Source organism: Ptychodera flava, chromosome 17, assembly GCF_041260155.1.
Source record: "Ptychodera flava strain L36383 chromosome 17, AS_Pfla_20210202, whole genome shotgun sequence".
Classification (NCBI taxonomy): Eukaryota; Metazoa; Hemichordata; class Enteropneusta; family Ptychoderidae; genus Ptychodera; species Ptychodera flava.
Window position 1 is genome coordinate 31,598,321 of NC_091944.1, and position 16,230 is coordinate 31,614,550.

Here is a 16,230-nt window from a genome sequence, read left to right on the forward strand (position 1 = left end):
TAGGGATGGACCATCAGGTTTAGGAAGGGGGTAGCCAACAATGAATAGAAAACCGAGCAAACAACGCGAACTCCACATTTCTGCAGACATGCTTAATTTGACAAAAATATTCAAGGTCGACAGAAAAAAGTGTGTAAAATTGCATGCTGTGCAAAATCCTAAAATGTCTGTTTTCTTAAATTTTGGAATACTCAACACAATGGCATGTCCATATCCCTATCCCCTTCCAATGATCTAATCGTCTATCCCTTATTAAAGCAAAGAATGTCTGGTATATACATCAATCAAGCTAAAGAGAAAGACAGCTATAATTTGTTGTTTGATTAATCCCTTGCGATTTAATCAGAAAAGCTGCACTAGAATGTATTTGTATAGAGTATTAGAATTTTGATTGGGAAAGGCAGGCGGTAGATTGCCAGCCGTAAACGTTTTGTTTATGTACACAGAGACACATACAGACTAGGAACGTCTAAATAGAAACCATACACTGCTGCAGATACCCGTATTTTCTGTATCACTTGTACTGATGATACTTTTAAGCCGCTAAATACCATTACCTTGTTTTAAAAATCAAATTGAACCATTTTATTTTACGATTGTGTTGTTGTACGAACCGAAATATTGCCCAGGTGCTTACAGTGCTCATTAACGCGATGACTATCCCTGCAAATAGCGTGATTAAGCTAATACGACAGGAAACAAGTCTTATTTACGGACGTTTATTTTTCGCAAAACAGACGGCAATTTACTGAAAATCTATTAGTCAGTCCATACAGGCACTTATCTACCGTGCTAAACAATTTAAAATTAAGTACTGGGCAAGATTCATCAGAAAGAATGTGTATACTGTGTAGGAGTTTAGTAGACGATGATTATTCCCAGAATAGGCAGTCATGTTACCACGGTATCCATATCATTATTAATTAGGTAATTTTAAACATTTAACTGCCTGTAATTTCTGACTGCTAGTTCATGTATGTGGGTGAGGGCTTTCTATGTTATCATTAACCACAGTCCCTCCTTCTCGGGGGGAGAGGGAGTTCACAAAACGCTACTTTTCTGGCATTTCTGGTGTTTACACATGAAATACCGTCTGAAGACTGACCACGAGTTTCAATAACATCGATATATCATGTGACGACTGCCGGGTAGATCTTGCTGTACTTCAGCACAAGGTTTGTGATTCGCTAGATAAGTGTCGGCTCATTTGCATAAGGTTTTGGTAAACGCCACCATTGACGTCAACACGTTCTCTATCCCTGTGTTTGTCTGTGAAGTTACGCTGCGTAACCTTTGGTGGCGTTCAAAAATGCCGATGTGAATGATTGAAATTGTCAGAAATAGTTTGGCGCTCTAAAATTGAAATGGGGACCATTTTGAGTATGTTGGTACCATGCAGCCACGGACAAGGACACGTTCAAAAAATCCGAAACAAGATGTTTTGCAGTCTACTCCGATCAAATAGAATGTGTTACGGTATTACGTTTCGAAATTGTTTGGTAAAAATTATCCACAGTTTATAATTCAATGGTCAGGAGACCACATGGTTTCGGTTTCTTAATCTGAAATTTCATGGGAGGATTTTGACAAAACGGATAGAACGCCTTCAGAATCTATAATTTTACACCTGGTACTACCGAAAACGCACGTGATAGATGCACATGAAAACAAAAGTGCAGTGTAAAGATATCATATCATATCATATACTAGTATTATTCGATGTAACGTAATATATAATCACTTGACATACCCAGCTCTAATTTTATCCAAAATGTAACAAAAACAAAATAAAAGGACAAAAACTGGTTTTCCTTTGGGAATGACAAATAAGCATGTTACCTTGCGGGAATTTGTGAACTCTGTGTCAGAAAATTTGCTTGAAATAATGACTGCAGAATATTGTGGAAAAAATAATTGACTTTTATCTTTAGTTATGCTTGACTAACCATTTTAATTATGAAAAGTACTTTGTAGTAATATTGTATATTTTCCGCCGGTGTTCAGGGAAGATTGTCAATTTACGATCTGTTTTGTAATTAATGGGGTACATCAAATGTTTTTTTTTGTTTCTGTGTCCATGAAGACACGACTCTGTGAATCCTCTGTAAGTGACAGTCAATAAAATATACATGGATAAGCGGTATCTCTTAAAAAAGACACAACTCTCCGATCTAATCTCGCTTGTCTTTTGTGACGGAACACCGAATTTTAATTGGCAGAAGCTATAGCACTGCGTGGACAGACAAAAGCCTGCACCGAATTAAGGTAGAACGCGCCTCGGGGACAGATATTCGGACTGTGACAGTTTTCCAATTGTTTTCTGATCTGCCAATTGTGGGGCTCATTTCAAAGCTCTTGGTGTAAGATAAAACTTTTCGCCGTCTTAGTTTTTCGAATATCGAAAATTTTATTTTTCCCATAGAGTTAACTCAGGGATGGCGGCCATTTTGAATTTCAAATATCGGGAAATCTCAGGTAATGTGTCTCTCTAGTACCAAGTTTTGCACGATTACCCCTGACTTTTATTTATGATCTGGTAAGAGAATTGTCAAAAGCTTCATTGAGGAAAGTTTGAGCAAAAGTTTTTGTCTTTCACTTTCGAGGTGCATACTACCTTACTTTAATATTTATGTGAAAATGAATAGCTCTTCTAAAACTGAAGTATCCGTGTCATTTGATCATGTCAATTATGCATTTCCTTCCTCTCAGCGGATTGTGAAGATATCGATCTGGGACTGTTGCATTGATATATGTTACCTGGCACTATGTAATTTCATTAAACTTTAATGCGAACAGTCTCCGAGAAATGGTGAATTTTTTAACGAGAATATAGTAAACTGTTAATCGAGGGGCGTATGAACTGACCAGAACTTTGACTGCAAATTGCTAGTGCTATAGAAAAACACAGGGATACTTTTAATTACTCAACATGACTCTACAGAGTTATGTATTTTACACAGAAGTCATAAAATCTTTATGAGAGCGTCGCTTCGTCTTGAGACGCTATATCTCTAATGGGATATTTATCACATTGCGACGCTTTTAAAGGGCCAGTAGCTTTCGAAGATTTTCCCCTGTTTTGTTTTAATATAAACTAAATTTTCTTGTTCTACTCATATGTTGAAATACACAGTATTCAGCTTGTCAACTAAGCTTGTACATGTTAGACTACATTGTTATTGTTGATAAGTGAATTCCCGCCGGACCCGAATTCAAATGTAAACAATAATAATGCATTTTACACGTGTGGACATTGTGTTGACAAGCTATACAGAGGGTGTTCCGACGTGTTTGGCAGTATAACAAGAATTATACAATTGACATTTTGTAATATAAAAACAGTGAAAAAGTGGCAATTCTACCGCTGTCTCGTCATCATGAACATTTTATCGGTACGAAGCAAATCGAGTTTATCGTTACTTTCATAACACTCAAATACAATGAAGTGGTCAGGCTCCACTCAAAGCTTTAAAGTTCCTGAGAAAGCATTTCCCTCAAAAAAAGCTCTGTTTATGTCTTGTCATTTCCATTTCATATCAACAAGGATGACGAAAGCAAAGATATGACCAACAACGATGGAAATGTCACTTGAAATTCAAATACGGATGTTTTTCGCGTTTTGTGTGTGCACAGAGTAATATCATAGACAGAGTGGCAACACTGCATGCCTTTTGTTCCATGGTCGTCTCGGTAGACTATTGGCTTTCATATTAAAATGAGCTTCAAAGGTGTTAAACTTTTTGGAGGCTGGTTTGTGGTTGATAATTACACGAGATTATGCGAAACATACGACGAGATGGCATCGTACTGCCAGTCGCGTAGCAACCATAGTTACTTTGTGAGCTCTCAGGGCCAGAAACACTGCCTCACGCCAATCAAAAACATAACACGCCAGCAGTTTCATAAACATGTCCTTTCTTGGCGCACGTGTAAAAGACGGTGTGACTGACCGTAAACCATTGAGTAAAACCAGACAGTATCGATAAAAGACTTTCAAATTTGGTTCAAACACACTCATTATATATTCATAAAAATATGAGAGGAATTTTTAAAACGGTAAAACCACTTTCCTGAAGCTTAAAACACTCGCGTTTTGCCAGCACATCAATTCCGATCAGCACCACACGACAACTACAACACAAGCTTTGTCGAACATACTTTCGTTAACAATTGGTGAAAATCCGAAAATTACCGAAGGGTGCATGGTCGGCACTCTTCGGAAAAGAGAGCCAAGAGCTTCGTGAGGCGAGGCAAACACGGATTGCTTACGTAACCGCTTCACGCCTTAAACAATAGCTGTTGCCACTCTGTCTATGATATTACTCTGTGGTGTTGTAAGAAGATCAACAGAAAAATATGCCGTTTTAGCCCAGCTCGTTTATCGCTCTGCTTTCTGTTGTCAACACTTTAAATATAGTTACTGAAAATGCGAATTAATATACTTGCTTATGTCTATATGCATAGAAAGACAATCGCTATTTTGATCTATTTTTCAATTTACGAATTCACATCCACGGTCCGTTAAACCTTTGTTGTCAACAATATGGAGATATAACTTTAAATTCAACTGTCTCGTTCTTAAACAATACTTTGAAGGATTTGCAGGCAACATCACTCTGCACTATAACGGGGATCTTTTTCTCACCGCAGCGTTGCCGTCAACGTTCCGTGCCGTGTTCATCCGGGACTCCTAAGGAGACTATCAACTACAGGGACTACGTCGAGTGGGTGTTTTGAATATATATCTTGGAAAAAATTCGAGTACAACAACAGTTGGAACATTTGTTCGGGCTTTTACCGTCTAGCAGACTTAAAATTTCGTCAAAAAATGAAGAAAAATCCGCGATTGGGGTATGAAATGAAAAGGAACTGCTATAGTTAAATGTATGTCAACTGAATTCTAGAACATTTCTGTTTACATTTAACTTCATGGTCGGTGACCAGCGAGGTGAGAAATCTTTATTTTTAGTTCTGGAGCGTTATCTGTATGGCCTGTTCTAATCCTTTTTCGTACTTCAGTAAAGTATTTCAGCCTTTTTTGCCTCCATGCAGCGATTTTGAAAATCTTTGTTTTTGCTGATGTTATTTCAGACTTCTTGCGTTTTAAGACGCCGTTTCAAAACTGTCTTTGACAGGTGACGAAAGATTCTAGATGAAATATGACTTGAATCTATTTGTATTCATGATCATAGGTATGCTTTTCCCCCTGTACTATTTTCATCTGATAAGTTATCTTGAAAACAACGAGAGTCGTCGAAATGCACTATGGGATTTTTTACGACTTATCCGGCGAGTCAGTAGCATAAACCACGTGACCAAAATCGAAGATGAGCTCTACTTACCTGCCCTGTGCCATCCGAAGTTCATCCGTTTCGTCGGGGGTCTAGAAGCGACCCACAAGGAGAAAAGGCTTATGAGAAAACTGGCGAAGTCGGTTAACATGTGGGCTGCGTCAGTCATAATAGCCAGACTCCCTGAGAAATAGCCACCTGCAAGAATATAAGATGCAAATAAAACAATGTCATGGACGTTCCAGACAGTTATAATGGACTGAATGTTCGTCTGACATAATACAAATGTCAGTTTCAAAGTCGAGTAGAACTTTTAAGTATCTAGCATTGTATATTTAAGCAATAAACCACAACCAGCGACGGTATACATACAAACCACGAGGTTGTGACCAGTTCATGACATAATGTACGTCGAGCGATTGTGAGTGAACCGGTCAAAACAGAGTTGTATACCCATTGCTGAAAATTGGTTTATTGCTATCATAACATTAAATTGAAATTATAGCATGAAACGTCAAAAAGGAACTTTTTTCCAAGCTGAAAGCTGGTGCCTGTTCCAGCCGTACTATATTGCTAATACAGCATGGTTATTTTCATGTCTCGACCAATCAGATTGCAGTATTTGCGCCATCAATATACTGGCATGATATAATTCTGATTTTGTACTTCGGTGTTGAGATTCCCTTTCTCTATAAGAGAAGTACAACAGCATCAATGTCAGTAAATGTGAGGGTCTAGAAAGTGCAGAGATCATAAAACTCAATGTCGACCATAATCATAACATAAATTTACCACAGATCATATCTTCGCTTTTCTTTATGAATATCGGTAGTATGTATTGAGGGCTGTCCTGGAAGTTATAATTCATTTTGCAAATCAGACTACCCTCGTCAAATAAATAAATAAATAAATAAATAAATAAATAAATAAATAAATAAATAAATAATAATAATAATAATAATAATAATAATAATAATAATAATAATAATAATAATAATAATAATAATATTTCGCCTGTCCAATACACTTAGTGCTTTTCAGGACGAGCTATGAATGATCTTTAGGCGTACGAGAGACAACCAAATCAATGGGCAGATGAAGTAATCGCTATTTGTTTATAATTCACTGGTTCACACCAAATCCCTGTCATCTAGTATTCATATATCATTAGCTGAGAAGCACGAAGTTTATCAGTTAAGATGCAATTGACAATGACACATTCGGGAGGGACATACACGCTGCCTGGGGCTGTTAATTCTGGCCGATTTGACTGTTTTATGTCACGACAAATGAACAATCTTGCATGTATAAGGCTGTAAATTTTAACATTTCCCCTCTGTTCTCTAAAGTATATACAGAACTACAAAAAATATCAGCCTTACAAACATCAAATATCGGTTCAAATGCTGCAATATGGAATGTTATCATTGTCAAATGAGTTTTGGTCCGGAATAGAATTCTGTCGTCAACGATAACATATGACATTGTACAGATACGTAGACTTTGTTGAAGAGTTAAACACTTGATTTCCACATGATTTTCAAAGTAGAGCAATAAACTGTATTTAACATAGAGAACAACAGCCATGAAGGTGTAAGTATGGAGATGCATCGGAAAGCGTCGTCACAGTGACTGTAACCGGACTTGATAGTCACTTTTCAGCTACCTGCAATCTAACTGCTTTATCAAATTATTCAAAATTCATGAAGTTGACGTCAAAATTCAGCGACTGTGCCCGTTGAACCGAATGCTGATAAAAGTCGGTAAGTTGAACCTGGGATAAGTCGGAGGAATTCCGTTTTCGCCTTACTGCCCCTTATCTCTTGTTGTATAACGCCAGGTACGCCATGGTATGCTTTGCTGATATCAATACCACGTGCATGCATGCATAGACCCTCGAGGGTCTATGATGCATGTATGTGTTTTAGGGAGTCTCAGTAATTACATAGGGTGGGGCCGGGGAAATTCCGTGTGCACCCGGACTGTAAAATGGGACCCTCCCCATCCTTGCGTCTAAAGTGTGACCCTAACCCTGTCCAACATTCTAAAACGTGACTCTCCCCAACCACTGCATTATTCTCCTGGGGAATTTCCGAAATAGTATCTGCTAATTTACATAAAATTGGTGTAATTGTTATGTAAATGAGGGATAGAAATTACAAGGGGGATTGCTGGCGTCTTGGGAGGGAGGGTCGCAATTTATCACGCAAGCATTTTTGAAGCGACATGATATTTCATGCATTTGTGGGAGGGTCACCGTATTTTGTGCAACTGTAAGAAGGCAAGATGTGGCTGATATAGTGCTTTACCCAAAAATATCAAATCATAATACATGGAAGTCTAACAGGCAAATTATTGACAATTTCCCCAACAAAATAAGGTATATCTGAACATTTACATGTTTGATAATATATGTAAATGAACTTTGCATGACATGGGAAGTAAAACATGAATGTGTGTACAGAAATTGGCTTTTGGGATTTTATAGAAATGTTGATTCACTCTACATCGTAGTCTATGTGAGAACTATGAAAATATTTTCCAATATAAAACTAACAATATCTGTGCATTTATAGACGTTTCATAATTGATATACACTTTGCCACGTGTCTCATATGTTTTTGTCTCTTGTCTTTCATCAGTTTTAACGATTCAAGGTGTTTAATGTAGGATACCACGGCATCTCCTTTGCTTGTGAAGCTTGTGGATAATGTTTATGTATTTCATCTGTGATTTCCTATTCAGGAAATCGAAGGTTAGGCTGTAAAACCCTCCCCAAGATAGGCTTATAGGTTTATAAAAAGTGACCCCCCCCCCCCCTGGACAGTTTTCTAAAAAGTGACCCTTCCCCAAATTCCCCCTGTACATGTATGCATGTATGAATGAATGGATTGATTGATGGATGCGATGAGTGTCTGTATTGATGATATATGCATACATATATGGTTATGTTCATGCGTACGTATGTTTGTATATGTGCTGTGTAAACAGGCATGTACGTTTCTTCCTGGTAGGTAATGACGTCACAACATGCATGTAGTTTCACATTGCCCTTGAGCTAGACACGGCGCGGGCCCAGGCACCATTGCACACATTTCGTTCTATGTCCGACATATTTATTGTGCAACTTTGCCTATTCCCGCTCATTTCAGAGTTAAAACAGAAAAGTATTATCTCATGCGGAAAATGCCGAGGAGAGTTTGACCGGTTAGAAGGGCTTGAGCATAGGCGCACGACGAATTTTAAAATCACTTGTCTGTAATTGAATGGTGAAACTTGCATTTATTAACAACTGTGCAAACAGAAATCATGCGGACAGCTTTTGAGACATACTGTGAGCAGCGCCCAGAACACGGCTGTGGCCGCTCGGCTATCTTGTACACATTACTCTAAAGGTACGAAACTATTGGGAAAATAATTTAAATAAAATCCGTAAAATAAAACGTTGTTGGCAACCCTGGGGATTCAAACTTCTCTGTGTTGTCGCATGCGTGGTACTAAATCGATCGACTGGGTTCTTGAAACACAAAAACTGCACCGGGCCATGTAATTGCTGGTAAGTCGCTAAATTTTACCTCCGGACAACTCCCGTGACACCGCCATTTTGAAGGCTCCCATATCAGTACGAATAACAATGATGTATTGGTTTAAAAGGAAAGTATGCGCATGCGTCAACTTCAAGCCGCACACTTTGTAAAATGGCGCTGGCATGGGACTTGTCCGTAAAAAAACATTGCGCTAATTATCAGCCGTAGATAGGGCCGATGTTGACTTTACAAGTTAGGAAGCCGATCGATCGATTTGTGTAAGTATTCCCTTGATTAAATTGAAGATTGAATCTCGAGGATGGCCAATAACCGTTAATTTTGTCTAATTTAAAAATTATTTTCCAAATACTTTCGTACCTTTAGAGTAATGTGTACAAGACAGCCGAGCGGCCACAGCCGTGTTTTGGGCGCTGCTCACTGTATGTCTCAAAAGCTGCTTGCATGATTTCCGTTCGTACAGTTATCAATAAAATGCATGTTTCAACATTAAAATTGTAGACAAGTGATTTTAAAATTCGCCGTTTCTATAAAGTTAGTAACGTTAACAGTAGAGCTGAGCGGCCACAGCCGTGCACGGGGGACTGTTCACTGTACTGTATGTCTCAATAGCTGCCCGCACGATTTCCGTTTGCACAGATTTTAATAAAATGCATGTTTCAACATTAAAATTACAGACAAGTGATTTCAAAAGACGTCGTGTGCCTGTGGCTTGACTACGCAGTTCTGCGTAGTGAAGCTTCATTACGTATTCATGGTGACCCCTGGCCAGCTGTCAATAACTTTGGGGGTTTTGTCTTTTGGCCTGCTTTGCATATGGGTCGTTGGACACGACCTGCCAATCACCCAGGTAGTCAATTAAACTATTAGTTGACTGTTTACCGACCCAATTAACACTATCCAGCAGTATCAGTCATATTTTAATCGCGTGGCCCGGGTGGGCACAACGTAGGAACGCGTGTATTTCTATGTGTACGTTTCACTTGTGGTGTTGTTTGTACCATGGAGGTAGGAATGTTTGTACCATCGTGCGTTTGAAGTAAGCTTACTTGTTTCACCTACAGCATTACCTTCAAGGTGACAGGCTAACTATTAATGTTCAGTATCATTGCACCGAGTTCTGCCCACGGTGAAAACCACCTGTTTTTGCCACGGTCCCTCTGTGGAGGGACCATGGTTTTGCCTACTAATTACTGCCCGTCGCTGCCCGTCCTGAATGTAGCCTATAGCTACAGTAATCAGTCAATATATAATACCCCGCGCCTTATAATTTTTATATAAACCACAGTCTCTCTATCCACGGGGGACTGTGTATAAACTTATAAAATCATAGTCCGTGCCGTAAAATTGTTGACTTTCGATGCGATATAGAGGTTGATCGTTGAATCGCACCGGCGCATCCATATTTACTTGCCCATAAGCTTACTACTCTGTAAAGGGTGGGTAGATGGAATTCCTGGGCCAAAAATGAACACCGGGGCGAAACTTTTTGTGAACCCATGTGAAAACATAAATCATTTATCAGTTTTGATATATACTCCTAAATTGTAAGTTTGATCATGGAGGTACCGCTTGGTTTGATCAAAATCGAGACCACATTCAAGGGCTATGCAGACTGTCCATGTACGCACACACAGTGACAAGAAGGCGGCAAACACCTACTTACCAAGCACATCGAATCGGCGAAAAGAAGCATAAAAAAGCTATAGGCTCATCGCCAAAACAAACGCGCCAAGCGCTAACAAAAACCCATACCAAGCGGCCCTTTTCAGGGCCACCAAACACTCCAAAAAGAGAACTACCCCCAAAAAAACCCCATAAAATGACATAGAACACACAAACACTTACAAGAAATAACAAAAATCGTACACATAAAAATAACGTGACAGAAAAAATGGCCGTGGAAATAAATCAGCTATTTCCAAAGAAAAGCCGACAACAACATGAAATTCAACAACAACCTATCATCGCTCAAACTATGAAACTCCGAAAAATAGTACTAGGCAAAGGCCTTAAAATTAATTCGGACGCCAACAAAACCAAACAGAATAAAACCACCTCAGGATTTCAACAAATAAAGTCGTAAAATGTGACTACGCTACATCGTGAGACACAAACAATCGCAACAACACAAATTCAAAGAAAAGTCAAATTGGGCTCCACAAACAACAAACACCAAAAACTTGAAAGCTATCTGAAGCTGCTAAACTCGCACTTCTAGAGATACCCTTTCAAACAAGGAAACAAAACATGTCGCGTGCTAAAAGAATCGCGATAAACCAGCTTGCAAACAATAGACAAATTTCGGGAAAAAAAACCCTCGACAAGGGTCGGGTTTTCGTCATTGTCAACACAAACGATTACGTACTCGAATGCGAAAGGCAATTACGCAACACTCAGTATTATACACAACAAGCCAGAACAAACAGTAAACAAAGTAAACGAACTGTGAATCAAAATGTACGAGAACAAGCACATCAACCAGGATACTTGTGAGTATCTTGATCCAATAAACATAAAATCCGTACCCCCAGTGGTACTTATTGCCTAAAAATTCACAAACCTCCGCAAAAATCTAAAAGACACACCAGTCAAAACAAAATTTACCGAAGTAAAGAAACATAGAACAAACAAACCGAACCACCAAACGGACTCACAACGTGACCAAAATTAATATACTTGCCTCGCTAATCGAAAAGCAAGACCACTAAAATGCATTAAAATAAATTTTCACAAACACAAACTAAGGAAAGAATCTACACCGCGACTGATGAGAAACCACAACCGGGTTTCGAAACGCAAGCGTCAAAGGGCGACTCTATCAACTTTTGTAACAACATATAGGTCCGGCTGCGTCTCGCCATAAGCTTTCCCCACACAAACAAAACATTACCGTACACACTAATCCAAACTTCTCTACAAATATCCAAAGCGAAACAAACATTTTTATTAACACACACAATCGGATAAGAATGTAGGAACACATTTTCGAAACGAATCAAACACAAACTCGACACAAAAACATTTAGGATAGTTAGATGGGGAGCCTCTTTCACATTTTTTACATCTCGCTATACTGTCTATGATTCTAAAAATAAAGTCATCTGCCACTTTTTCTGTATACGCGGTTTGGCAAAACTCATCTCTTCAATCGAAAGTCGGGCGATTTCATGGTTCTTTGGGGTACGTCGAGCTTAAGGAATGTGGTTATATTCGCGATGTTTTATTCGAAATTATTTATTTCTTCTAGGGCAAATGCACGTAATTCATGCTGTTGGAAATACTGGCCGCTCATAAACAAGACAATAAACTCGATATCTGTGCATCTTTACTTTTATTGTCAAAGTACCATCGACACCCAAAAAAAACCAAATGGTTCAGTCCACGCGTGGGTTCAGTCCAGGTATTTGCAACGCCAGTCACCTAGGCGACGGTAATCCGCACCACTTATCACCATCGGGAAGGTACTCCTCCCCCTATACCACTGGCGATCCCACCCTCAAGGCACTGCGTCATTCGACCAAGCATTGTTATTGTAATTTCCTGCATAAAATTAACAGCGAGGTCAAGCGGTCAAACTCTCTCGGCATTTTCTCTTCATGTGTATTCTGACACGACGCCAAATGACAAAACCATGTAATGAAGTCTTATAGAAAGCCATTAATATCCAACCTATATACTAGTAAACCATTTAATTTCCCTGTAATGGAGTTCAACAATAACATCAATTATATTCAGTTCATCCGTTTGCCAAGACCTAGTTAATTAGCACTCAATTTGCATAGAACAGGTGACAGAAAGGGCAGAAGATGTTAGAATTCTATATTTAATCCATCTTATTAATCGAAGTAATGTTTTCGTTTAATATATATTCTCCTTTTATGAACACGCGACATTTTGCTTTGGGTCAACTAGTTTGTATAGCGACAGTACTTTCAATTGCTCATAAAATGGGTTCTGCGACGACTGTCAATACGGCAACAGACAACCTGAGACACTTTTGCCGTAACACAATTTTTGCTAAAGTCCGACATAAATCTATATGAGAAAACATGGCATTAATAAAATATTGACAAACGACGTGTGACATTAGTATTATAATTATCCTGGGAAGAAGAAAAGGGCCACTGGCAAAAAGTATGCATGTGCCAAACCGAAGATAGCTTCTTCGTTATTTCCCCGATGGTTTTTGCATATTAAGTTAATTCACCTTGATAGAAATTAGACTCTAGTTATGGCCACCTCGGATTATAAATCATATTATCTATGTAGCCTTTCTGTGGCAGTATAAGTTCAAGTTACCACGTCGAAGGTATAACTAGAATATTGGTATCGGTATCTTGGCCTTTGGAGTATATGTACGTCTTTCTTATGATGGAAAGCTATAAGGAGAGAGAGAGAGAGAGAGAGAGAGAGAGAGAGAGAGAGAGAGAGAGAGAGAGAGAGAGAGAGAGAGAGAGAGAGAGAGAGAGAGAGAGAGAGAGAGAGAGAGAGAGAGAGAGAGAGAGAGAGAGAGAGAGATTGGTACGATAGTCGACTCGGGTTTGAAGAGACGGAACAGGCAGGTGGAATGAGAGACGGACAGGCAGAAAGGGGTCAAGAAATCGAGATAGGCACATACAGACGAGGGAGGGGGGGGGGTTGAGACACTATTTTACGATGTAGTGTGTTTGTTGATCGTAGCCAATGAAGCATTGCATTCAAGTTCGTTTCATTATATAATCTGTTATGGAAGACCGACTTAACATGCGTGCACCGTACATGTACATAAAAGAGCACATGTTCAACACAGATAATACCTTAAACACAAGCGTCTATGTGTAATTTACACTAAATTTAACAGGTAAATGCTGGGAATTGAGCCCTTCAGTTATTTACTTATGTCCTCCCAATATCACTTGATAATATTTCACCCGTTAATTCTTTTCAGATGTGAATAGTATAAGTTGCGTCTGAGCAAATAAGAAAAAATCATCTTAATGACACGAATGTCAAAATTCAAACACCAGAAATGCAGACAACAGCTGCGAGAGCAAATTTAGCAAATATTTGCTCTGCCTGCAAGGCAAGTAGATGATTTCCCCGATGACAAAGTCGATATTTTATGACTTACATCTGTCTAGTTTTGCATGTAAAATTCACAGACACAACTGATGTTGCAGCATGTCGTATATTTAGCCATAACTGCATCAAACTGATTGGTGACAATAAAAAAACAGTTGCTTTTTCGCTTTGATATTAACGATAACGGTTGTAAGCGACTCGAATCTGGAAGACTTAAACTTTTGATCATAGTGCCTCAGGCAAACTTTCAGCAATTCTGATTCAACATCAAACCAGTGAGGTAAATTTTGGTGCTAGAGGAACAAGTTACCCAAGATTTACCGATGTTTGAAATAAACAATGTAATCCCTGTGTTAGCTCTATGAGAAAAAAAATCGATTTTCACTAACATAAAACGGTATTATAAAAAATTGAAAGTCCGAATTTATGTCCTCGAGGCGCAGTTTGGCTGGTCGCGAGAAACGATTACTTCTAAATTGGCCGAGAGAACAACGTTGAAAAATTTAAAAATAGTTCACTGTTGGCGCATCTTGTGGAACAGCCCTGTGACCTGAGTGTTCATTTAATCTCGATTAGTAAATGAAGCAGCATATGGTACAACAAACAGAGAGCTGTTCACAGAGGGATCTCTCAGAGCCCAGAGACTTTGTTCTGGAGACTTCAAACTATTCATTACATATCCCGAAAATTAATGCGTCAAATATTTACCCAGGCTTTAGACGAGAGCACATTGAAAAAAAAATGTTAGAATGTGGGGTCTGGACGGTAATCAAGGGATTGTGTCGTTTTGCAAATAACCTATTAATACAGCTGATATTCAAAGTAACCACCATTTTCTGTGTTAACTCAAAGGCAAAAAATCGGTCTTAACATGATAGCAAAACACAGCTTTCTTCATAAGTTTAAACACGGTCCCGCTACTTCGTGGTCTATGGTTTAAATAGTATTAGAGCCCCCCCGCCCCTCCCCAGTGTCACGTGATCATTGAGGAACACCTTGCATTGTATTCTGTTGGAAACCTGCAATATACATTGTATATTCACTCCTCCCCGGGGCCGATGGATCGTTCCCTAAAATAATCTGCATGACTAATGGCAATGATAAACGGGCGCTAGTCTCCAATGCTAAAGGATCATTAAAAGGACAACATTTGTATATAATAAAGCTAATGGGGCTAGCATCCACATAGCAATTGTGGCTCCAAAAGGTCACGTCACGAAGTTTCATCTGTGAAACTTTCATTTTCCTGTGTTACGATGAACTTACTGCAGAAATGTTCAAGTGCAGCCAAAGGAGCTATTCATCGAAAAAGCTATTCCAGGAGCAATATTTGAGGGCAGGGGAAATTATAATATAGCTTGGGCAGGGGACATATTTTTAGGTGGCAGGGGAGCAAATTTTAGTTTTTTTTGTCGGGCAGGCAGATATCGGTTGGTTGTCCCGGGGACAGAGCTTTGCGAACAACGAGGAGAGGGGGAGCTTCTTTTAAAACGGTTCGGGGGAAGTTGAGCTATGGTGTTTTCAAGGGAATTTTTTTCACAGGGCAGGAAAAAATCGACAGGTTTTTTCATCACAGGGTAGGGTAGCTCCATGTCTGCAGGGGAAATGGAATGACAAATTTTGGAGGGAATTTTTTCCAGGGCTGGGGAAATCGGCAAGATTGTTTTCGCCACAGGGCAGGGGAGCTTCAAAAATTGACAGCGGGAAGGGGAAACACGCGAAAATAAGCGGGGAGAGGGTAAAAATGAAGTTTGAGTGCGAGAGGGTAAGTCGAAATATTTGCAGTGGGAGGGCAAATTATGAACAGCAAATTAATTACCCTCTTGACTTAAAATTGATCAGTTCACATTACTTGTCATGCATGATATATGTTGTCATAGTAATGACCCCTTTAAAAGTGCATTGTTCGTTGGCTGCACCTGAATATTAATCGATGCTACCATGAACATCTTTTGAATGAATTGTCAAGTGTTGTTCTGCAAAAATAATGAAAATTACACTTCCCATTGGCTTATTAATGGTAAAACATCTGGCCTGTGGTGATCTTTAGCGATTTCAAGCTTTTGTCATCATCAAGCTGTGCGAACAAAACACAAAGGGAGAATTTATTTAAGCTAAACTCCGCCGCAGGCAGGAACAGACATGATATTTGTATATACAATACTCGGCCACGGCATATACAGCGGGAGAGATTTACACCAAAGTCGAGTATATACCCGCCTTCTGGTGACGTTATTTCATTGTATTTTATCAACGTCTGTTTCTGGTGCTTTTAGCTGTTTTATCAGTACTTTGAGTTTCTGAAATGGAGAGCATGGATTTATAAATTT

At 39.1% G+C, this 16,230-nt stretch overlaps 1 protein-coding gene across 4 annotated transcripts in view; it reads right to left on the reverse strand.

Moving 5' to 3' along the window:
* LOC139116065 (proton-coupled zinc antiporter SLC30A2-like) overlaps nucleotides 1-16,230 on the reverse strand; it is an 89,272-nt gene that overhangs the window by 13,287 nt on the left and 59,755 nt on the right. For all 4 annotated transcript variants that reach the window (XM_070678572.1, XM_070678576.1, XM_070678575.1 and 1 more), the window contains exon 3: nucleotides 5,343-5,489. In XM_070678572.1, the coding sequence (XP_070534673.1) occupies nucleotides 5,343-5,489 (147 nt within the window). The remainder of the gene's footprint in view (nucleotides 1-5,342; nucleotides 5,490-16,230) is intronic.